This window comes from Plutella xylostella, chromosome 10 (assembly GCF_932276165.1).
Source record: "Plutella xylostella chromosome 10, ilPluXylo3.1, whole genome shotgun sequence".
NCBI classification, from domain to species: domain Eukaryota; kingdom Metazoa; phylum Arthropoda; class Insecta; order Lepidoptera; family Plutellidae; genus Plutella; species Plutella xylostella.
Genome location: NC_063990.1, coordinates 2,463,251 through 2,487,339, shown reverse-complemented (window position 1 = coordinate 2,487,339; position 24,089 = coordinate 2,463,251). Strand labels below are relative to the sequence as shown.

Genomic DNA, 24,089 nt, shown 5'->3' with positions numbered 1-24,089 from the left:
CTTTTCCTGTAGGTGGGCTGGCTGAAAATCCTTGTCCACCATTTTACACTTCTATTTGTGCATAATTAAATTAAATTTAAAATTGCCTTCAGAATAACTAGTAAGGAGAGCAGATGAGAATTTTCATTATTCTGTTGGTGGACTTATAATTATTAATTTGGATCTAAAGTTATTCAATATTTCATAAGCGTCGAGGATTTTATTGCCACGAGGAAGTTAGATAAACGTTCCGGCCTCATTCACCACATCTTCCTATTGAATATTTATGAGTATAACTAATAGCGAAAGCTGTCGTTAAAATGTAAGAAGTAATAAAAAGTTATATAATGATTGTTGTTCTCCTAATGGCTGTTTAAATCTCGGATTCCACAATAGCCCAATATGCAAGAAGCTGTTGCTTATTTATTATTAATTATTTTTTATTTTAGATTATAAATAAATTTAATTCCATTACTTTTTTATTTTCCGGGTTACAAGACGATTGAATTTATACCAAGAAGAAATGAATAAGTGGAATCAGTGGAATGGAAAATTATTACAGAAAAGGGTCTCTTCTATCTTTGTTAGGCAGCGACGACTCTGTTTCCGTTTTCGATTGAGTGGGTCTGATTTACTAACACGGCGGAGTCGGCACGTTGCACGAAAGCCTCATTGCTGTGAAGAAGCCGCTGATAATATCTGATGAAATTCACCAACAGTTATCTTGGTCGACGTGGCAGATTCCATTTATGACTTCACTGACTTTGCTATTTTCAGTTAAATATTTATTGCTTCGATTATCTTATAGCACTGTCATTTTCTGTTACTAGTATCATTCCTCTGAATGTTATGTAGTATATCTGCAGAATAACTAAACAAAAATAAACTTTTGTAAGCTTAATCAAATGCAGAACGGCCCAACTAGTCCCAGGTTAATATAGGTTATGGCAAAGAAACAGATAAAAAACTTGCATTCAAACGTCAGGGCAAGAAACATGTTCTATTTATACCGCAATAAATGTCTCGTTACTCTCCGACTGACATAGAAGCGGTTTTATATTTAGTCGGCGATGTAAATCGTTTCTTACTTTACTATGTAATTAATATATGGTGAATATAGAGCACGAGATGCGTAATGAAAACTAATGTGTAGAGGTGGGCCGAGTCGGCGCTCCTCTTAATTGTTTGCAACGTCTCGTTTATGTAAACTTGTGTTTTGAGGTTGATATATCAAGGTATATTTTGCGGTGTAGCATCATAACATAAACACAAAATTGTCTCTTTTAGCTCATAGGGTTTCCATTAAAAATTTTATTTGTACACTTATTTTCACATTTGTGCAAAAAAGAATTAAATTAATAAATAAATATCTATCAATGACAATATTATATAATTTTCAGTACACAGTAACAAGTTCACGAGGTCGATAAGCCACGTCCGGCTGACCTTGTGATAAAACACAATACAGCCATCGCGTGCCCTCACACAATACTCAGTATACTCACTCTGATCAAAGCAGTACCTACAACGTTTACTACGCCTCTTATTATATCCGTCAACAATGATAAATTAGCGATTGAAACCGGACTCAGGAAGGGAATTTCCATTAGCAAAAAAGATAATGATTTTGATAGCGATAAATTTGTAAGGAATAGCGAAAAAAGTCAGCCGTGAAGATCAATCATATTAAACAGCCGATCCATTACTTTTTGCTAACAGCAATTAACCGGGCAAAGAAAATAAGGAAGTAAAAACGCAGCGATGAAACAACAAATATTTTGGTTCCTAGAAATGAAAATTGTTGCGCATACAAAAATTTTACTCACAAATATAGAACCTATTAGTATTCCAAAATAATTCACGATTAAACTTTTTAAGTGGAAATATCAGGAAGTAGTCGAATAACACGTAATGAAGGATCAACTACCTAATAACCTTTAGAAGGAAATTGAAACGAATTTTGAGTTCATAGTAACTTACTTATTTTACAGTAAAGATACAGAAACGGCTAAAGTAGCGGCATCACGCCTCGCCCCACGTGCCCGAGACCACAACACACATGACGCGGACGATGCTACAGAATCAATCGCAATGGTCATTGCTATAGATATAGATGATACAAACAGAACACACCACACACTCATAAATAATGCAACCGTAAGGCGGCGGTGGCTAGAATTGATGTTGTATTACCTCGTGCATTATTCAATTAGTGTGATCATGTGTTTTTCTACTAGGCACATAGTTGAATTGTTAAATTATACTACTACTTGTAACCATGTTATCACTTGTACAGTGTTAATCTTGTAAAGGATCTTCGTAAATCAAGGACGTCTCAGCATAGCTCTACATAGCTGTAAAATTCATACAATTGATTTTTTTAAGACTTTATGTTTGAGTTTATATGATAAAAGAAATAAGACATTAATTTAATAAGTCATTAGAATAAAATAAGTCTTTGATTGTATATTTATATAAAAAAAATGACAAGTAATGTAAAAAACAAAGTCCTTGCGAAAAAACAAAAGCCTGAAATGCATAATACAAAAATAAAAAGTCGCGCACCAACTACCACACTAACTAGAAATAAATGTCAGTCAAACGTCAAACGTTTTAAAGAAAACAAAAAACATTTTATACAAGACATGACACAAAAGGTAACCACACGGTAATCATCCAACCGTTTCTGTACTAATTGTATAATTAAAAGAAAGAGCTGCTTTAAAACCCACCAAGTGGTACAAATAAAGCCCTCTACAGCATTTGATGGTATTTTTAGATAATAGCGAGCGAAGAACCATTGAGAAACAGAGCTGAACATTTTGGTGCGGAAGTGGGAAGGTACCAACTAAATGTAAATTCTAGATCCATTAATGCAGTACAGTGAACGAATAAACGAACTTGTTTACATAAAACGAATGTTGAACTTGTACGACAACATTTAACTTTTATGCCAAGTGCTGTTCGTTACATTTTCATTGATTATTATGCAAAATTAAGCACAAGCCTTTCCGTATGTTTTAAAAGAATTACCGAGTCCCTGTCAAACGGATTGTCAGATATCATTTCAGTGATGGTGATTGTTAATTTAAAGTAAAATGTTTAATTTTAATTTTATATACTTAAATAAAGTCATTGCTTTCAGCTATCTTGGCATGTTCGCCACTCCCTTTTTCATTAACTTTAATCCTCACATGAGGTAGCCAGGATCAAGTGTCAGTTACGATGATTAGTAACAAGAGTAGTTAATTAAGAACTGCATGAGTGTAAATATTGTGCAATGTGCATGCGCCGAGAAGTCATTGCACTTGCTGAACCGTCTACCAGTAGCCGTGACGAGGCATTTCCTCCGAGAGACAGCTCATCAAGATACGCCAAGGTGTTGGCCAGAGGGTCACGGCCTGTTTGGAAAAGCCATTAAATCTGAATTTGAGATGTTTTAAGAAAAAGTAAGTAAAACGTGCTTTTATGCCAGTGACGTGTATACAACTACAAGATAGAGATTAGATTAGAAAGAGGTTTTGTTTTTCTTCTTTAAACAATAGCTATAAAAAAACTGCTGAATGTATAAGTCAGATAAGTCTGCTTATTATTATTAATATGATTATACAGTATTAACTTGCTGTAATCACAAATACGTCTCATGAAACTGAATGAACACGAAGCTGATACTATGTAGTATTATTATTAAGGGAACTAGCCGCAGTAATCAATCAAGCAAAAACAATAGCCGTTAGCTCAGGACAGTCCGTATAGTTGAGGTTCGAGAGGTCGTTCACCTGCAACCATTCATCGCAATGGCGTAAACGGGAACGAGTACTATTCAAATCGGATCAAGACAGCGGAAAATTGAACTTTAAATGTATTCTAATGCTGATCATGAGATGAGCTCTAAATGTGATTTTTACTAACTTATTTCGAATCGTCAAAATATACCTAGATTAATAAAATGGGCTATCAGTGTAGGTGAACCAAGGGTGAACACACTTTCATGACATTGAGAACTTGACACAATTAAAGGACATGATAAACAATAAAAATTCAAAACAAGTCGGTTGAACAAACTTTGAATGACAAGTGATAACCTTTTACTAATGTCCTTAAAGCTTTCTCTTTATAATTTGTATTCGAAAATGCTTTCGCTGTAAGCTGTCATAATCTTAATAAATCATAGAGTCAAAGTGTATATAAAAGGCTTTTAAAGCGAAACTTTATAGACCGACAACAATGATGACGCCTCCATAATTGACTGCTAATTGTTTCCTACAAAATGGAAAGGCAATAATGTTCTATTCATTGTATTCATTGTACGACTAAATAAAGAATCAATAGTACAGTAAAGTTTTATAATTAAGAAAATTACGTCTTGAAAGCGGTACCCATCAGTGATGTCTAATATCTTAAGCTCCAATTTCGCCAGGGTGGGTTGGATCGTAACCAGGGATTGGTTCATAAATTATACGTCATCTCCATATTAAATCCTTGACAGATGTGTCAAAAGTCAACATAATATACATAATCTCTGGTTATGCTCTAACCAACTATGGCGAAATTGACACTAAACTTCCTAAAATTAAGTAGGTATATCAGTCATCCGAAGGGCTCTCCGCAACAAAGAAAAACAAATTCATTAAAATACAGAAAGTGGCTGAATTATCTCGTAATGTTGCCAAGTTTACGGAGTTATGAATATTTTTGTAAACATTTATAGTGGTAAAAATGCTGCAATGCTTAATTTGTGACTGTATAGCGTATGACACTTATTTCTCAATTGAATACTCATACATAATTTAAACCAACTTTTTAAAGATGACTGTGACGGTGTGACGTTTGTTTTGTTGTAACGTACCTGAAACAAAAAATAGGTTTTGTTAGTTTGTGGGGAAAAACATAAAATATATAATATTCACATAGACATATGAGAGACCTGAGCAGTTCCTGAGTTGAATGAGAATAAAATTAAAGACAGTGAACTCATCAGCATGTTATTATAACAGTAATAAGTGTAAAAACTTGAGAAACACGTCTTGACTTAGCTAGACAAAAAGAATGCTATCATTAAGCGAAACAATTCAGATATATTTATCCTAATAACTGTGCTCTTGATGTTAGAAACTTTGATACAGTTGTGAGTAAAATAATGACTTTAATCGTGCTTGTATGTAGTAACCTGAAGCCACCTTCATAAATTGTAAATTTGCAATATTAACATAGCGATAATTTAGTTGTCGATTTAATCATTACTTATTTAATTGGCAATATAAACATCCTAATCCTAACTAATCCTAACTAATATTATAAATGCGAAAGTAACTGTGTCTGTCTGTCTGTCTGTCTGTCTGTTACTCTTTCACGCCAAAACTACTGAACGGATTTGATTGAAATTTGGTATACATATGGTATAGACACTGGGAAAGAACATAGGGTACTTTTTATCCCGGAATTCCCACGGGAAAACTTTTTAAGGCGAAGCGAAGCTCGCGGGAACAGCTAGTAAGTTATAAGTTAGAAATGGAAACAGTCAAAATGGTGCAAAGTTGTCCAAGTTTTTATATTATTCTGTGTCTATAGAAAGTGACTTGTAGTTACTTCATAGAAACACAATAGTGGAGCAAAAACTCCAGCCATCTGCGAGCCATCAGATTCCTCGGTGCGTTCCGGGGAGGGGTTACGAAACTTCCCGATACAATTGGCTTTTGAGATGTTTTGAACATTGACCGCCTTTTTTGTTGGATAACAATAAAAACCCGGCCGAGGTTACGTAATAGAGCTTTCATCAGTAAGCTTGTTGTAGTTGTTGTGCTTGAAACAATATCGCTCGCTACTAAAACCAAGCTACAATTTGTTGTCGAACGTAACCTGGTACTTAAAGCCGGCACAACGGTTGCCGGCGCGATAGTAAAAAAGTGAGAGTAACGGTGTATTTCTTGGTTCGATTAGCCATAATATTGCATCATAAAATTATGATAGGTGCAAGTAATAATATGAAACCGGCCGATTCGTCACGATTCTGGCACCCGGAAGCTAATCCGTAGCAGATTTAAAACCTACTGCTAATATTTACACACCGAAAGGTCATAAAAAGTTTGATGATGATAAGTAGAGGTAGATTTTCTCAACGATACATCGTAAACTTGGTAGCTAGTAAAAGTTTCTTGGTAGTTAATGTAACCAAAGCAGACATATTTTCACACTAAGCATGTAACCGCTGGCATTTTACCTGAACATGACTCATACCTCAAGTATAGACACAAAGCTACGACTGGCAATAAAACATATAAATTCGTGATGGCAGGCCACTTGCCTGAAGGCAGAATAGATATAGGAGTAACAACGGACCCATTTGGCATTAAAACGCTGATCACAGAACCCGTAAAGGTTAGAAACGCGATCCTTCTGCGAGTAGAACCTTAAATTCACACGTTAGTTGCATAAGCGTGATCAATATCGAGACGTGAGTTATGTCCCTATAATTTGCGGGATTCGATTACGTAAAGTTTTCGAGTTGATTCAGTGTGGTTCGGGGAAAGGTAAGAAGGCCTCATGAGGTAGAGGCGGCGGCGGCGGCGCGGACGCACGGTAGCCGTCGTGACTCACGCGGCATGTTAATGAGGACATGTTAATTACCGGCGATAGATCCACGAGCGAGTTTGCATACGCTCAGTTATGTCTGAATGCATAGTATTTGCGTCGGCGGTTTGTTTTGTTAGCATTAGATTACTTACGGTGTCGATGCTAATGTGCTGTGTGGCGTCGAACAAAAATTTCATTGATGATCTGACAGACGCTGTTTAGTATTTTGGTTAGCTTTGTTTGGATCTTATTTGTTTGATGTTATCAACAATTTACATTATGATGAAACATAATGTCACAACACAAAACAATAGAGAGACCATTGATAGTAACGTGACGGTCAGTGATTAAAGTATGGAAGTTCAAGAACTCATAATATTTTTATAGTCTCTAAACTTTAGTATTTTTTATCGTCAATCACGAAGTAACAATCCCGTATTGATGACGAATACTATGTTAATGAAAAACATTGTTGATAATGCAGGGAGGGTCAAGCTAGGTTCATCATGTACAGGCAAAGAAAACAATAAATATTGGACCAAGAATTAATTTTAAAATTTCTAATAGATAATGGGGATTAAAATTAAGAGGATATTTATCAAGTTAATCGGCTAGAAATCCTGTTAGTGTCACAGTTCACGGTCAAAGATAAAACGTTTAGGGGAGGATGATGCCTACCGCGTGACGTACGAGCTATTGTGATGTCAGGCGCAGGCGCAGAGCTTAGGGTTGTTCCAGATACGGCACAAGCTTACTGATGTCACGATTTTAGACATTTAATATTACAGATTGGCTATATTAAAAAAAACAATGACATAAAAACATCGTATTGTTAAGTTTTTTCGTGTACTTAAATTTTATTTACTGTGTTTTGAAAGATGGGAATTATATGGTACTTCTTGGACCGTCCAACATACACAACTAAACTATTAAAATGAATGAATAATAATGGTTTTAAGGAATATCAATAATATGAATTTATAACAAAGAAAGAAGAAACGGCGGTTTATGGGCAGTTTATTTAGCTCCTTCTCAACCCCTTCAATTAAAAAAGGGCACAAAATAATTTTAACAGCGTAAACACGTATTCAAAACCAACGGCTATCAGGAAGTCCCCAGCTTCTTAGACCACAGTCCCCGTGATAAATCTGCGCTCGCGCCGGTTTCACAACGACGCGCACGCGCACGAGCCTGGCTCACGATTTTAGGTCAAGGCAGCGCTCACAGGGACGCCCTAACACATTACAAATTGCACTTGAGTGTGCCTCGGTGCAGCCGCTTGTATGAGCGTCGTCGTCGTCTGCGCTTATCGCTAATGCAACCACCTTTATTGTTCTGCACTCATTACCCGTATCTGCGTCTACGTCGTTTTTAGGTCCGGCCACTCGATTCTAAATTACTCTAGATCTCAGATTAACAATATACAAAAAATATGGTGTGTCAGATACAAAAACAAAGGAAAATCAGTATTTTCCTTTGTTGTCGTATTTTATTTACTGTGCAACCCGATGACAACCATTGTACCAGTGAATAAAGTCACATATCTTCTAACCGAAATAAATTCAAAATAAGGACTCACTTGGAAAGGTATATTGGTCGAGACGTTTCTTTTGCACGGACACTCCATCTAGTGCGTAATAAAATAACGTTATTCTGCACTCATTACCAGTATCTACGTCTACGTCATTTTTAGCTCCATTCCCAATTACTCTAACTGCACCGCTTATGTTGCTTATCACATTTTTGTGACTACTAAGTGAACCCTCGATCAATACGAAGTCGAAGTTATCGTGATCATGAATGAGGCCTGGGAACTTATCGGTCGTGATTAGCTTGAAGAATGGATTTTTGCAGTAACGCAGGCGTTTAATAGCAATTCGTGAGGTGGCTTGACGGGCTGGTGGGGTCAACATAGATCAACTATTGAAATAATATGTATTTGAATAAGCAGCAATAAGACTTGATTAACTTTAAACGATTAACAATTAAACAAAATCATCATCTTGCAAATTAGTTGAGAATGCTTTTCGAGAGCAACGGACTGAACTTGAAAGCTTCCTTCCGTGGGAATTCGTTACTAAACCACGACAGGTGATGCATCCACATGCCGTGTCACGGAATGTGATCACGAAGGTAACACTCGAAGGGAACAGAGGGACAGCGCAGACGAGGGGTGAGCAGCAGAGTGTGTCTGTTGTAGGGGACCATAAATTCCCGGGAGACGGGGAAAGAAATCTAAATTATTGCGCCATACGCGCAATCATTTTACCAGAGACTTGATGTGGCTATCATTTCTGCAATAACTGCGATGCTATCAGAGAGAAACAGGTTGTTTAATGTTCACTCAACTAGTTATTTGTGTGGTTTACGTTGCGAAAATCTGCAGAGACGACACAAAAAATATACAATTCGCTTTTTCTGTGAAACCGTATCCGGTTTTCGGTGAAGAAATAGAAACAGTGCGTTCATGCGTTGCAACAAACAAGACTAAACAGACGGTGACCTAAATAAATAAAAGCCGGACTGGAGGGTTCAAATCCCCGTCGGCTGTGGTGGAAGAAATAAATGGATCCTTATTCCGACCGCATGTGTCACTGTCACGGCTAAGCGATTGCGTCACTGAGTTTGCTGGACTACTGCTTTTTCTATCCGTGACGAATAGCTTTCACACTAGAGCAGGAAACCGTTGGGGATAACTGGAAAAAATATTCAACAACAGTGTTTAACTATTGTGTCATTATATTGCAATATTAATATTTAATGACACAAAAGGAGAATGAAATGATTTGATTATTAGAGTAAGTTTTTCTTTAGAAAAGCTCTAATTTGTTATAATTTTATATGAAAATGCTGATAAATTAAGCTCATCTGTGAAAAACGATTATGGGAAGATCCCAGACAAGCTTTGCTTATCACTGTCCCATGTTCGAAAGCAAAAGATAATCTATAATAAACTATAGATTTATGCTCAGAGGGCGCACAAGGGGGAGATCAATTCTTTACCCTTGCACAACGGGAGAACATTCGTCGGACAATGGCGCATGCGCGATGCAGAGCGCATTGTGCGAATTCGCCTAACACTGTTGGCACATGATTTTTACGTTTTTTCTACAACAAAGAGCACACACAAAACAATCGGTCAACGCGCCGGTTCATGCTGCGCGAACAATGACAAAAGGTGATGAAATTAATCAACAGGCACCATAATGAGGTTTCTCCCTTTGTGTTCAGAGATCAATGCGGTATTTACCGTTTGCACCACACATAGCATCTGTGAATGAATGAGTAGCTAGTGGTACCGAAGCTACATTTAGACTAGATTTAATAAACATAATGGTGGCCGTTTCATAATTCATTCAACTGTTACGAATCCAAACTGCTGTAATGACACAATGCCATTAGTCACAATAGTTAGGATTCCCACGCTACTGCGAACGACACGTAAACCACAGAGCAGAGCGTTTAATAGTGTAGCAGAACGAAAAGCAGAGGCTGGCGACTTTGTAATAAACACATCAAAGTGAGGCACGCTTTACATCGGATGCACGCTCCACATTCGCACGTGACCGCCACGCGATATCCCGGCCCTCCCATTGGTCGATGCCCCATGAGACTGTCGTAAATAGAACCATTGGCCACCGTTTAAAATTCCTAGCTGTGGGCTGCATAATTTAAAATATAAAGGTGAAGTTCAAGATCGTGGTAATGCATCAGGAAATGTTGTTTTACTTTGCTTACAAAAGGTAAGTACTGACATCATGAATTCAAAAAGGTAGGTTACGAATGTAAGGCAACAAACGTTATAGGTACGTATAGATGCGAAAACAAATTGTAATAAAAAAGGCCTGTTGCTAATAAAGAAAGATGGCATTTTAATACCAAACTCCGCCATGCTTTGTGATCCTATGAAGTCATCTCCCTCTGATGTCAAAATAATTCGTCGCCGCAGCGAGGGTGGCGATGTCTGCTTATGAACGGACGTTGATTGCACCCCACAGATATTCCCATGTTCATGGTGCTGGAAATACTTCAAAACTACATGCAAATTAAAGTAAAAGTAGTGAAAGCCTTAAGAAAATTGCATAAAGAGAGTGGTAGAGTGTTAATGATAAGAAAGAAGAGACATGATCAGATGTCGAATTCTAAAAGTGGCTGCATTTGTAGGACAAATCGTAATTATATATGTTAATACCTACTACATAACTACATAGGGTTTCAGATAGTTGTTTTTAATGATATCAATGCACGATTTAACACTCAGTTATGAATTACTGTATATTACATTATTATTAAATACTCTTTATACACCATTTAATTTGTATAACATTACCGGAAATTTAATAAGGGACGGGAAAAAGTTGAATACTGCAGTAAATCATCGAAAGCCCGATTGACAACAAGGCGATTCACGGGATTTGCGAAACGAAATAAACCGGATAAGAACGAACGTTATCACGTTATAAATTTTTGCCTTCCATTGTTATAAAATATACCAATAAATTGTCACGCAATATGATTGCGTTTCACAAGGGTTGGATAGCTCTAACACAGGTCTGATATCAACTCTTTGAATCAATTATAAACCTTACGGTTCTGCCAATAGGACCGTTTAAACAGTTGTCCAGTCACTAAGGGCACAGAGGGTGGATGTAACCCTTTATAGCCATTGTACTATTGACGTTATTCCTGTAAAATTGAAGAGGAATGAGGGTGCGAAGCTAGGGTTGTGAGATGTAACTAGTTTACATATTCGGCTTTCACTGACTGTCTAATGAAGGGCAACACAGATGGGGGATGAATAATGGACTTGCTCATTTGCATACAAAATGAAATTTGTATGTAACTAACGAGAGTTTCGGACAGAATGACTATTTTCATTTGTAATTTTTAGTCGTATATGGTAATTTTCATAAATAAGCCTCAGTCCAGTTCTAATGTTTTTCATCATCACGCTAACAGCCAAACATCAATATCGGCGGAAGCGTCCACCAATCGCAAAAAAGGTGCCGTTATCAGTGACAATATCAGCAGTATTCCCGAAGCGATTATCAATAATGCAGCGGATCCCGGTAATGGCTCGGTACAGTTAGCCACACGACAGGATATAATGCAGTGCGGAGTTAATTGCAGTCGGGACGCACGCGCTTCACTTCCGCTAGACCGACAGTTATTCGCGGATCGTTGGGATGTCTACTACGCAGTATTTTAATTAAACTTGGATTAGATCAATTATTTTCAGAATAGAATACTCTTTATTTAGCACCATGAAGAATAATATTAGAAAAAATTACAACGCACCTATAAAAAAATAGTACAAGAAGGCGCCCTCATTGCTGAAAGCGATCTCTATCAGACCAATCTTAAAAATTGACTTTGAAAAAGGAGGAGGGTCTCAACTTGTGTGCATGTATGTTTTTTATATTCTATTTTTGATCATTAAATAAAAATATTTTCTAAATAGAATAGGCAAACTAGACAGCCACAGTTAAATAGAATGAACAAACCAGGATATGTACAAAACTAGGATAATAAAAGTTTGCAGACGTAACATACGCGAGCAAAGTTATATTACATGAAGCAACTTTTACATTGCACTGGAATGGAACACAAAGGAAACTTGTCCTTTTGCAGCAGGTGGGATGGAAACAAATAACTGAATAAAAATAGACTCTGAGAAACAAACTGGAATTGAATGTCCATGCAAAAATATACACTGTACTGGAATAAGCTGTACAAATACAATGTATTGTGTAAGAAAGATACAAGAGTATTAATATTATGTATAATATTTGATGAAAGCAAACGTGAAGTCAATCGATACCTAACCAAATAATTATAACACTGTGTTTACTTATCATAATGACAAAAATAACTAGGAAAAGACCCATATTATAATACAATTTAAAACCGTTAACATTCAAAACCCTCGAAAATACAAGCCGACATGTGTAACCTATTACAGAGTTATTTATTCATCAGTCAATCGAATATAAATTGGTGATGGGTACCGAAAATTTGTTTATTCATATAGGAGGCCGCTGCGGTGCCCGTATCCATTGAAACCCGCATGTCATCGTCTGTATATAGAATGCGAATTGAATAAGTGGGAGCCGAATCTCGAGATATAGCTAGCCTTGATAACCCAAACAGTTACAAGAGATTTGTAAACATCCTATGGGCTACACAACGTTTCATTCCATATACTTTTGCTGTAAGTTTGCCTTGTAACACTTAGTTCACTCACACCCCAATTTTCAACATAATATATCTGTAAATGTATTAGAATAAAAATAAACTGCAAAATGACTAAGGAATACTTAAAATAGGTTTCGACACAAATAGAAAATGGAACATCAAAGCATGCTTTAAAATTTAAATCGATTCGATCCAAGAGCTAATCGGTTAGACGCGCACTAATTTCAATACTCGCTCAGTAAACTCACGTACTGGATTTAAACAGCAGCTGAGACTGAGCGGACGAATACGAGTATCAAGAGCGAGCGTTTGATCGATAAGACATGTTCCAGCAACATTCTAAATCAGACAGGATAGGGTCAGATACAATCTGCGACCCTGAATCTGACAAGGCCATGACTTGAACTTGATCGCGTAGACTTTGAATAACAAATATTAGTATCAGATATATGATAGAAACTAGATAAGCAACTGCAGACTAAGATGAACTTAGGAGTTTAGAAATCAAAAATGCGGAGAAATTGATCGTTCACACGCCGACTTCAACAGAACACGGCGCGGCACAGAGTTGCACGTCTGAAATAGTTGCAGATGAAGTAGGACCATGTCGAAATAAGCGGGCAACGGTTATGAACAGCGTCGGTAACGGTGTTGGCTCCTGCTGGGTCCGTGAGCGCACTAATTGTAGCGACACGGCCGCGGCGGCGTCGTGACCGATCCCGGGCCGCTCTTCAACGACTACCGCTTCCATCGCTTCATTTGTATCAGAATCTACTCAGGCAGTCTACACTACATGTATCACATCACCTTTGTATTCTTATATAGGTGCTAATACATCATATTCAGCCAAACCACCATTCCATTTCGATTTTATCGAATGAGTGGGGTACCGATTGCTATTGTAAAGACAATTATGTTTGCAGTATGTAATAGGATGTGATACCAAAAGAAACACTCCAAAGTTTCAATAACATAGTTATGGTGATTATAAGAATCTTTAAAATGATTTTAATTAAGTGTAGTGAAAGAGAACATACCACGGCGGCGACCGCGTGCGAAAATACACGAGCGAGACACCGCGACGCGACGGATACCCATCGATAGATGCACAAATTGATTCCCAACTTTCTATATAAATTTATGAGAACACATCTTTCTCTCGTAAAGCCAATACTGTCTAGTAAACGACTAAACATTCACATGTATCAGATCATAAATAATGTATCGTATGTTTTTCCGTGTTCGTAAATTAATTCTATTGGTATTCAAATTAGTAAGAGTATTTTTGGACCCAGCTGATTTGATACGTGAAGAATTTATTACTCTTTATTTGGGTTACTCATAATTTACAAAATCGCATAAGTATAAATAATAATTGCAATTAAAAAGATAGAGTCATTGATAACGATATCAATTAATGGTTTGTTTAAAGAATTTAAATTATAGAAATTAAGGTACCAGTAATATGTGATATTTCTCGACTATGATCTAACTGAGAAGCAATGCTCCAGTATGAAAGTTTTATAAGCACGTTGCTATACCCGTGGTAGTGTCAAGTTCAAGTAAAAGCGGCGCGGGCGCCAGGTGTCTGAAGGAAACACGCATATCCTAGACTCCACGGAGTAACTTTATATTAAACTCAACCCAGATGCTGAATTGAAAAATGCACAAGGTGTGACATTGCCATCGATGCCAATTCTTAAAGACAACTGAATCAGCGGAAATAAATCTAAAGTGTGCTGATTCTATCCATGTGCTAGGCCTATAAAATACTATGCATATGAGTAAATATGCGGAAACTATTTCTATTCCGTTTGCAAAAATATGAATAACTGAACTTTAATTATATAAACCCTTGAGAGTGTCGACTTAGAATGATTAAACTTAATTATTCTTGTGTTCTATCCCGATATGGTTGAAGCGATAGTGGGTTAATGAATGAATAATGGATGCACTGCCATATTTCACCGGTTTCTCTGTTCCTAGTAGGTGTGCGATGAGCGATCGGGGAAGTGATGATTTGTGTTGCAGATGCAGCAGACGAGAGCAATAAACATGTCTACAGGGAGAAGGCGGTCCTCGCCACTCCATTCTGGAGGGCTACTCTATACTGACGAAAAAGAGCTGCCGCAATTGATTGCAATCGGTACGTTTAATACAACTAGACTAGTAGACAGAGTCGTGGCTCACGCAGCTGAGCTCCGAAATTTAGTTTTTCGTCATATAGAGTGACCCCCTGACGCAATCGAGGAATCCTCGGCCAGCCGGCGGCAATCAGCGGCACGCACCCAATGCCAACTATTTACTAGATAGACCACCTAGACTTTTCAATCTAATGCGAGGAATGCTGCTGACGCGGTCTCACAGCGTTCGACCGGCTCGACAAAAAAGTATTTTCTCTCTTTTCCCGCAAGTTAACTGTTCGCGGAACAATCTCAATTCGAATTTAATTAATTACTAACGACACTTTTCATGCTATGAAGGAAAATCTGTCTTATTCGCCACCAGATAAGGCACATACGCATTCCGGTTTCTGCAAAGAAAACGCAGTGAGGCTACGTTAAAGTGCTAAGAAAAATAATTTCTGTCTTACTCGCTAGTGTTTGTCGTAATTTATTAGGGTAATACTGCGTCCATAAGGCGGGTGCTAGTAGTGGCACCTTTCGCTACGAGAGGCACTAAAATGGGAATAGCCAGCTGCCGTTTTTTACGGCGGTATCCCGAACGCACCTGAACCTGCAGACTTTTTGTCATGTAGCGGATAAACTTTGGTGAAATACGATACGTAAAAAAACGAAAGTAACAATCAGTTGAAATCGCGAATATAAACTTGAACTTACACTTTCACGTATCTAAGAAATACTGACATGTTTCTTTTAACGCTGAGTGACCGCAGCGATCAACAAAAGAAAGTTAGAGTAAAGAGTAGGTATTTGTGGAGTTGTTTGCATAGTGTTGTACATGAATGGGATAAAACGCTTAAGTTACACTCGAGTGAAGTGTGTAAGCAAGTCAGTAGTGTGAGAACGATAACAAGAGACAATAAGCACGGAAACGTTGAACGAGTACACGACGACTCGCTAATCGATGGCGCTAACGTGCCCAGTGGGGTCGATGATCCTCTAATACTAGATACATCGCAACATAAACACGAGCACACATCTCTTGGCATTGATACGACCGACGATAACGCACCGTGACATCAACGCTGTATCTATGTAGGATCTACACAGAATTCGAGGACCTACATTTATAATAATCCAGTAGAGGCTCGATGTTAAACTTTCTAGGAAGCGTCACTTCAGAACGTTTAACACACATTCCTGGGTTATGGGGCCAACTGAGCTCGTTAATACTAAGTGCAGGGATAATGTTATGATCAGGGAAACCGTTACCCGGGACGGTGGTGACGCGGACGGCGTCATGACATTTAAATATATGGAGCACGACGTAATCGCTGCCATTTAGAAGCCTCTACCATTTCAAACTACTCAACGCGCAGACACAAATACATAAAAGGGAAGTTTGAAACACTCGGATCGGGTGATATTTTGATATTTATGGTCTATGTACCGTAGCCGCCTGAGAGTGCATTCCAATAACAATTTGAACATTGTTCATCCGGTCAGTGCTTGCGTGAGATCGTAAACAAGACAATAAAAATACATCGAGGATCCCACAGAGACTAAATTTGTATTAAATTAAAATTGGAATTCTATTAAAATGATGGCATTCATTGTGCCATTTACGGTGTTGGTTTTTCCTTTCGGGCATGTTCGTCAGCCGACGGCATTCCGAATGTGACCTGCCAATTACGCGGGATGAGAATACTGAGCTTTTTCATCCTATCACGACCGTTATTCGGCGACTCGAATAAGCATCGACAACCTGTTCCCTCACCCATGTATGGATTATCACGTTCCAATTTTCTAGCCCCACCACGAATCACCACTTTTTCGGCCGTTTTTCGTGTGACATATCGGTGCCAATGCTACAATAAAATTTTACGTGCGTTTATTCATACGAGAGTCTCGTTCATTGGGTCTCGGACACTGTCGTCGGAAGCTCAGATTTACTGATACCCGACCTCATGAGCTCATTACCAATATAAACGTATTATTCGGAGGTCAGCCACATTGTCATTTCTTAAAAAGTATATTTTAAAAGTATTACGACATCTAATCTTTTAATTAATCTGTAACGGAACAATAAATCAGCAGCCAGGTTCACCAAAATGGCACAAGGCTTACCACGGATTAGACCAAATTACAGCCGACATAGGATTAAAAGCGAAAATACAATTCAATATTGAGCAACTAGAGGTAAACAGATACAGATATTTTTGGATATGGTAAGTTATTCATATTAATGATTATACTATTAAAACCAAAGTGTTTAGCTTTAGTATCGTGCCATTGTTTAAAAGTATTGCTTCATTATAATTAATTAAAATGTTTCTTTTTCGTGTTCATAATGTGCATTAAGGTTTTAATAGCAATGATTGAGTGGCAACTCTAACCCAAGGGCAAGCACTCTAGCCATAGCTATAGCATATGTACCAGTTAATAGACCGAAGGTGGCCACGGCACAAATAGGCAATGGGAAACGTAAGACAGGCGGTTATTTCGGAGCGTGATTACAGAATAGCAAGGTTATGAAAACTCCGCGCAAGTGTAACATAAACGGTGCATGTGAACTAATAATACGCGTAACAATGGTGTTGCCGCAACGGCGGGGTCACTCTCTTAGACGAAAAATGAAGTTTCAGAGTGCTGCTGCGGTGCTGCGCGAGCCACGACTCTGTCTGGTAGTATTTAACGTGTCGATTGCACGACAGCTCTCGTTAGTTAGTTTTTCGTCAGTATAGAGTAACCCTCCTGTTTGATGTTCGCGCGTCACGCCGCCGCCGCCGCCGCGCGGACACTCGTAAAACTAATTTTGACCGAGCGGTTTGAGAACTCGGCCAATTGGCAATTGTTGTACCAAGTTTTTGGGGTAAAGATCAAAATGTTACTCCATCCCGGCGAAATTTGACTGACTTAAATATGCAATAAAAAGTGACACCAAATTCGCCAACTTTCTTTAACAACTAACTTGCAAGATTTCTGCTTTAAAAAGGCTACATGGCATAAGTTTCAGCATTTGCTGAGCTAGGGGCCCTTTTGGCGATGCGCGGATGCACCACTAACGTCTATATAACCTAAGTATATTTAAATTGTATTGTTGATTGTGTGGGTCCTGTGTATTTATGCAGCACAAAATAAATTCATTTTCTTTCTTTCTTTCAATCACGAACGGTACCGTAACCTCGTCGGGTCAAGCACCTGCTGCGCCGCCGCAACCACCGCACCATATCCACTAAAACACTAGCCATTTTATGCGATAGTATCATGAGAATGTAAAAGTGGATCAAACCTTGGCATACGATCCGCGCCTGGCGGAAGGCCAAACGCCTCTGATTGAATGAATGACGATTCGCGAACGGTGAAACGAAAAATCTGGGAGTAATCGGTCATGTTCAGTCTATTCCTAGCAGGTCGATGGTACTGAAGTGACCTGAGTCATTGAATGCGCCACTTGAAAGCATTAGCGTTGAGCTAGGAACATGTCTTGATTGACTCAGTCGTGTGCGCAATGTGAAATTTTGATGTACGGCCGAATTTAACTCGCGGGTTGTAAGCAAATGTGCGTAAATAGTGAAGACAATGTACTATAGTATATGAAAGAGGTCCTGTTAGAGAGTGTGTCAGACGTGATCGAGGATCCAAAGAGTCGTTCATAGAGTCACGTACGCGGCGAGACGTCGATGCGTTGTCTGTACGATAAGCGATGGATCGCCGAACAGAAATGTTATCTACAGTCATTTAAATAACAATAATTTCGAGTGTTTGCTAGAGGTTTATGTTACATGCGAAATGAGTGATGATAGGTCAGATTCGCTCATCGCAGAATTGTACGATGATAAAGCTCTGGGAATATGAAATAACATTATGGGTTTATGAATTTAAAGAGGTAGAGACCGTAGAGATAAGCCGTTCAAGATAAGATTCTATAATGTTTGTATTGTAAACTTAAATAATACCAAGAAAAAAGTAATCAATCAAAAATATATTGTTTTATTAGTAACATAAGTTGGCAGGTAGATGGGAGATTTAGGCGATTAATATTTTGATATGAATAAGAGCATGATACAATTAAAAATACTTTTTCAACTACTTAAACAATAATAGGCAAAATAACTAACTATTGAAATACATGATTGGATTTGGCTTGAGCAAGGCAAAAAACTTGATAGGCGAGGAAATTTACATAAGGAGAGATTGACATAAAAAAACCGCTGAGGTTTGCGTGCGGAGCAAGGTTCGTGTCGGTGAGATAACAAATTGTATTGAAAACGATTACGCGATACCTACCATTATTGGTATAGCGAAACGTTTAGTTGCGTGTTGATAACAAATAGAATTGTACAATAAAACGTTCATATTTTGCGTGTCTTTAACACATATTATAAGGTGGGCACTCGATTTGAAAGATAACAGAGTAATTTAGTACTTGAAGAAATAGTTTACATCACATCGAAAGGTTTTATTGTTGTTTATAACGAGAACGACTCATATCTCTTTTGTCAATGATAAGGCTATCGATGAGATTGCACGGACCGGTAAAGGGGAATATGGACTTATTTATAGCATGTAAAATTTTGCGAATGACGGAAAATTTCAGATATCGCTACCGGTGTAGATAAGAGCACGTAATATTTTGATATTGGCAGAGGACAAGGTGGAATTGTCAGTTTTGCGAAGTTCGCAAAATCGTTTCGAATTTCGCTCACCTTAGCAGCAGGAGGGTTGGCGTTCATCCAACTGTGCTGGCCGCTCTGCTTGTCGCCGAATTTTCGTATTCGGAAATATCGGTACAGTTAGTGCACGATCAGTCTGCGCCGCTTCAACTACTCCAACAAAGCGGGCCAAACTTACAACACTGTCCAAACTTCACAAATGTATATTACAAACACCACACTATGCACACAGCATCTCCAACGAATTCATAATTCCGACAGTAGTTTCGATAAACAATCCCACAATACACCAATATAGTTCACTTGATGATAAACCAACAATGGTCTTTCACATCGCGTTACAATATTTGCGGAGTCACAGGTGCACAGTAAATCGTAAATAGCTGGAGTGGTGTTGTTTCGCCGACACGTGTAGCGCACGCTTGGCAGAAAACCGCGAATAAAAGTCGGCGGCGTGCGTAGCGACGCGACGCAGAATATCCCCTCTACGCGACCGCTCGGAGCGCGAGGCCCGGCTGTACTGACTCGCACTCGCACTGCGGACGCAAAACTTCAACAGCATGGACACTCTACGCTCCGCAAAGCGCCAGACGCACTCGGCACACTCAAAAGCGCTTTGATGCATCTTCCACAACCCTCCCTAGAAACGAAGCAACATTTTTTTCCATCCCGGATAAAAAACGTGTACATGCGTATCCGACTCGGTCTGAGCATCCTTTGTACGTTTTAGGCGAGCGCTCCGACCACTTCTTGCGACTTCAAGTAATTATTCACGCCATTTACGGCTCCCTGAATTGACTTACGCGGCTAAATAATAATCGTCAGGACGAATCTCGTGAGAATGCCTAGCTTGATGTGTTAATGATAAATACTAGAAAGCAAAAACATAATACGCCATAATTATGATCTTTGTAAATATTAAAGAATTTATTTTGTTTACGATTCCGACTTCAGACGGAAATGAGAAAGACGAATTGTGCAACGATTTCATCAAAAGCGAAGATGACTCAAGTTGCATGGATTGAGAAAGTGTGCCATATCCTGAAGTCTAGACTAATGGCTTGAATAATAACAGGCGAGTGACGGAGGCGCGGATCACGTAGATACAACGGGACCGTGACGACCCGTGACTCCTCGTACGATCATCAGCCTGCACCTGCAGTTAAGCTTATTTAAATAATTGTGGACCAAAATACTGAATAGAGTTGACCGAATCATATATGGTAATATAAACAAACATTGGAACGTAAAATTACTGGTGACACGAAAAGGCGCGGTCTACGGATACTATTGAAAATCTTGACCATAAATTGTGTCGGCTGCATTGCAAATGTGTTAATATGTCAAAAGAGGTCAAGATAAACAAGAAAATGTATATCTACTGATTGAAATTCCTTTAAAGGTGTTAAGGTGGTAAGAAAGCTTATCAATTAAGCAGAAATCTAGGAGACCCGGTCACAAGAAGTGCCAGGAATATCAATAAAGTGCAGAAGACGAGCCGGCGGCGGATGCATCATCTCCCGGGAGCCCCCCGGGGTGAAGCTACTTTATAAACTTGGCTCACTTCTAACAACATTCTCTGCGTTTTTTCACTAACTGACTTTGGATTTTTAGTTAAGAACGATTAGACTTACAGAAATGTCCTCAATACTAATATTTTTAATTATATATTTTTAAATATGTTTTCTGGTTATGGATAGGTATACATCATTTGGAAACGTTAGGTATCTGACATAAACATGTTCCTAAAAAGGAAGGTACTTACACGCAAAACCAAATACACAATACCCACCATTTTTCTATGAAAAATATTGTTTGCTCATGATATCAATGTCTAATAAAATAATAATTAAAAAAATTAAAAAACCGACTTCAAAAAACCACTAAAATGTAAGAAATAATTTAAGGTTTACACAAATTCTACTCGTATGAGACAGTACAAATATACCTAAGCAGGAACTGTTCTTTTTTGATGTTGGTGCGGTGACAAAGTAATCTGAAGAAATATGGCACCAACTTCAAAAAAGAACAGTTCCTGCTTAGGTATATTTGTACTGTCTCATACGAGTAGAATTTGTGTAAACCTTAAATTATTTCTTACATTTTAGTGGTTTTTTGAAGTCGGTTTTTTAAATTTTTTAATTATTATTTTATTTAATAGTTTTTAGTTTATTTGTAATAATTTTCAATCAAAAGTAAGGTGCAAATGATACCAAAATGTCCTACTAATCAATACGAATCATTCAAGCCTAAACACGAAGTAGTTGCTATATACCGTTGAGGAGTTCCCCTGACTGCCTTCCGTTTCCATCATCAGATCAGCTCAAGGTCACCATCATATTTTTTGTTATAAGAACTATATTTACGTTCTTAATTTCATTAGAATCGGTTAATATGTGCCCAAAATTGAAATTCATACCCTGTTTTTACCCCTTTACCCACCCTTGGGGGTGAGATAAAATTCTGAAAAAAAATGGGACCACCTGGAAGCTCAACCCAATACAACAAAAAACGAATTTTCAAAATCGGTTCATAAACGGCGGAGTAATCGGTGAACATACATAAAAAAAAATATAAAAAAAAAAAAAAAAAGATCCCGACGAATTGAGAACCTCCTCCTTTTTTTGAAGTCGGTTAAAAACGATCATGTCTTCAAATTTACGTAAACTGTTTAATGTTGTTAATCCAAAGAAATTGGTTAATCCGATGAAATAGTTTCCGTTCGTGTCAATATCCTCCTGCGATCGGATGTCATAACGTTTTATTGAGTTTCAACCGAGGATTAATTAGTTATAGGGTCTTAGATTTTCCCAGAGTGAGGATCACAGTTTAATGGGTGTACAATAAAAACGTTTATTGGTCCAATAACTGACTTTCTAAAGTAAGAAGCTGCTTGGTTTCCTCCTGCTGTCTTAGAAATCTATGTTCGTTATGATTTCTAGTTCTGTGCGTTTTACAACTATAGTTGTAAAGAGATACAATAGAAAATCCTGTTGGAGCGACCTAAATTATTTATTGACTCTTATTTCCCCTTACTTGGATAAAAAAATACTTACGATTTCGTAACTTTGCTATTTAATACGTCAATACCAATTACAGGATTTGGTGATATTTTGTTGTTGGCTTTCTCTTTTCCTTTGTACTGCGATATCGGCGAGGTGTCGGCGCGGGCGCGATTTATCGGCGAGCACGTATCCTACGACACGCCGCGGGAATCGAACCCAGTACCTACTATACTAACAAAGGCATAAACAAGTTTCACTTTGCCTCGAGAACAACTGACTGCGCAAATTAAGGACGTCGCGAGGAGCTTATTTTACGGAGTAGTCGTTGGCATTATTTTCGGATTAATAAAGGTCAATGTTTTGCAACTAATTTAAGAACGAAAACATAATACGACGGCACAACATAAAACACAGCATTCATTAAATTTAATGAAGTATATAACATGAGCCGCGTGGAAAGTACCAGGAAAGCAGAGACGATAGATGTAGCAATTGAAACACTGGCAGTGGAGAATCACGTACGGCTTCGACTGTGATAATGTCGCCAATTAATACGTGCTCTTGCACAACTGACCTATCGAGGTGCTCATGAGTAAGTACCGTTTCTACGGGGAAACCGCAAGGAAGCATTTATTCGCCTAATTGCGGCGAGGAGTGATTATGTCACCGCAGGAGTTTGGCGTCTTGGCTGAAGACGATTTACTGCCATTCTGCGCAATTAGAGGTTCATGTTCTCAAGTAAAATAAGTATTGTACTAACCACAATAATGGTGGCAGTGAGCAATATTTCAATCTATAAATTGTTATTGATTACGGTAGTGTTAGGTCGTCGGCTCTAGATGTGGCTAGATATTTCAGGCTGGCATTTATACGATATTTATATATCAATTTTCCCCGTGAACACTCTACAGTTTTTATTACACAATATTTTATGCAAATAGTGCATTTCTCATTATTTCCGTTTTACATACAAAAGTGTTCCGCGTGGTAATTAGACGCAATCTCCAAAATTCTACAAATGTGTAGCGAAATTTAACAGGGTGCTTTGCAATCTAAAAGCTCTACGAGTGAACATAATAACATTGGATCAAAACATGAATAGATTAGACAACTCCTTTGAATACAGCTCATGAATAGTTCAAAAACTAAGTTATGAAAGCTTGTGTCTGTGTCGCTACAAAAAGGTGAAGGCCCTATTGACGAAGACGAGCAAGAAATCTGTATCATTTTGTGCAATCTTCGTGTAGCTTTTAAATTGGATCCCGGTGAAAGGAGCCATAAAGCCAGGCTTTAGGAAGCTGTATCTTTTGTCTGCTCCAGCAGTAGTTGTATAACTACCTTCATTGACGTGACCTGATTTCTTTGACTTTTTATTTATGGTGATATTTTATCTCTTTTTTAATCTTCGCAAATTACCAAATAGAGTTTTAACTGCTTCCTTATCATCACCGTTTTCCTTTGTTCCTGTGAAGGGATTAGGGCAATGTCACAGAATGAAAAACTGAGAATGGATTCTAACCTCTCTAACTATACATAGT

At 38.1% G+C, this 24,089-nt stretch overlaps 1 protein-coding gene across 7 annotated transcripts in view; it reads right to left on the bottom strand.

The window, feature by feature from the left end:
• LOC105394631 (rho GTPase-activating protein 23) overlaps nt 1–24,089 on the bottom strand; it is a 277,190-nt gene that overhangs the window by 118,569 nt on the left and 134,532 nt on the right. The window contains exon 1 of one of the 7 annotated variants that reach the window (XM_048623384.1): nt 19,580–20,085. The exons of the other annotated variants lie outside the window; for them this stretch is intronic. Coding sequence (XP_048479341.1) covers nt 19,580–19,606 — 27 coding nt within the window. The 5' untranslated portion in view covers nt 19,607–20,085. Of the gene's footprint in view, nt 1–19,579; nt 20,086–24,089 lie in introns of those variants that run through there. 7 annotated transcript variants of the gene reach the window in all.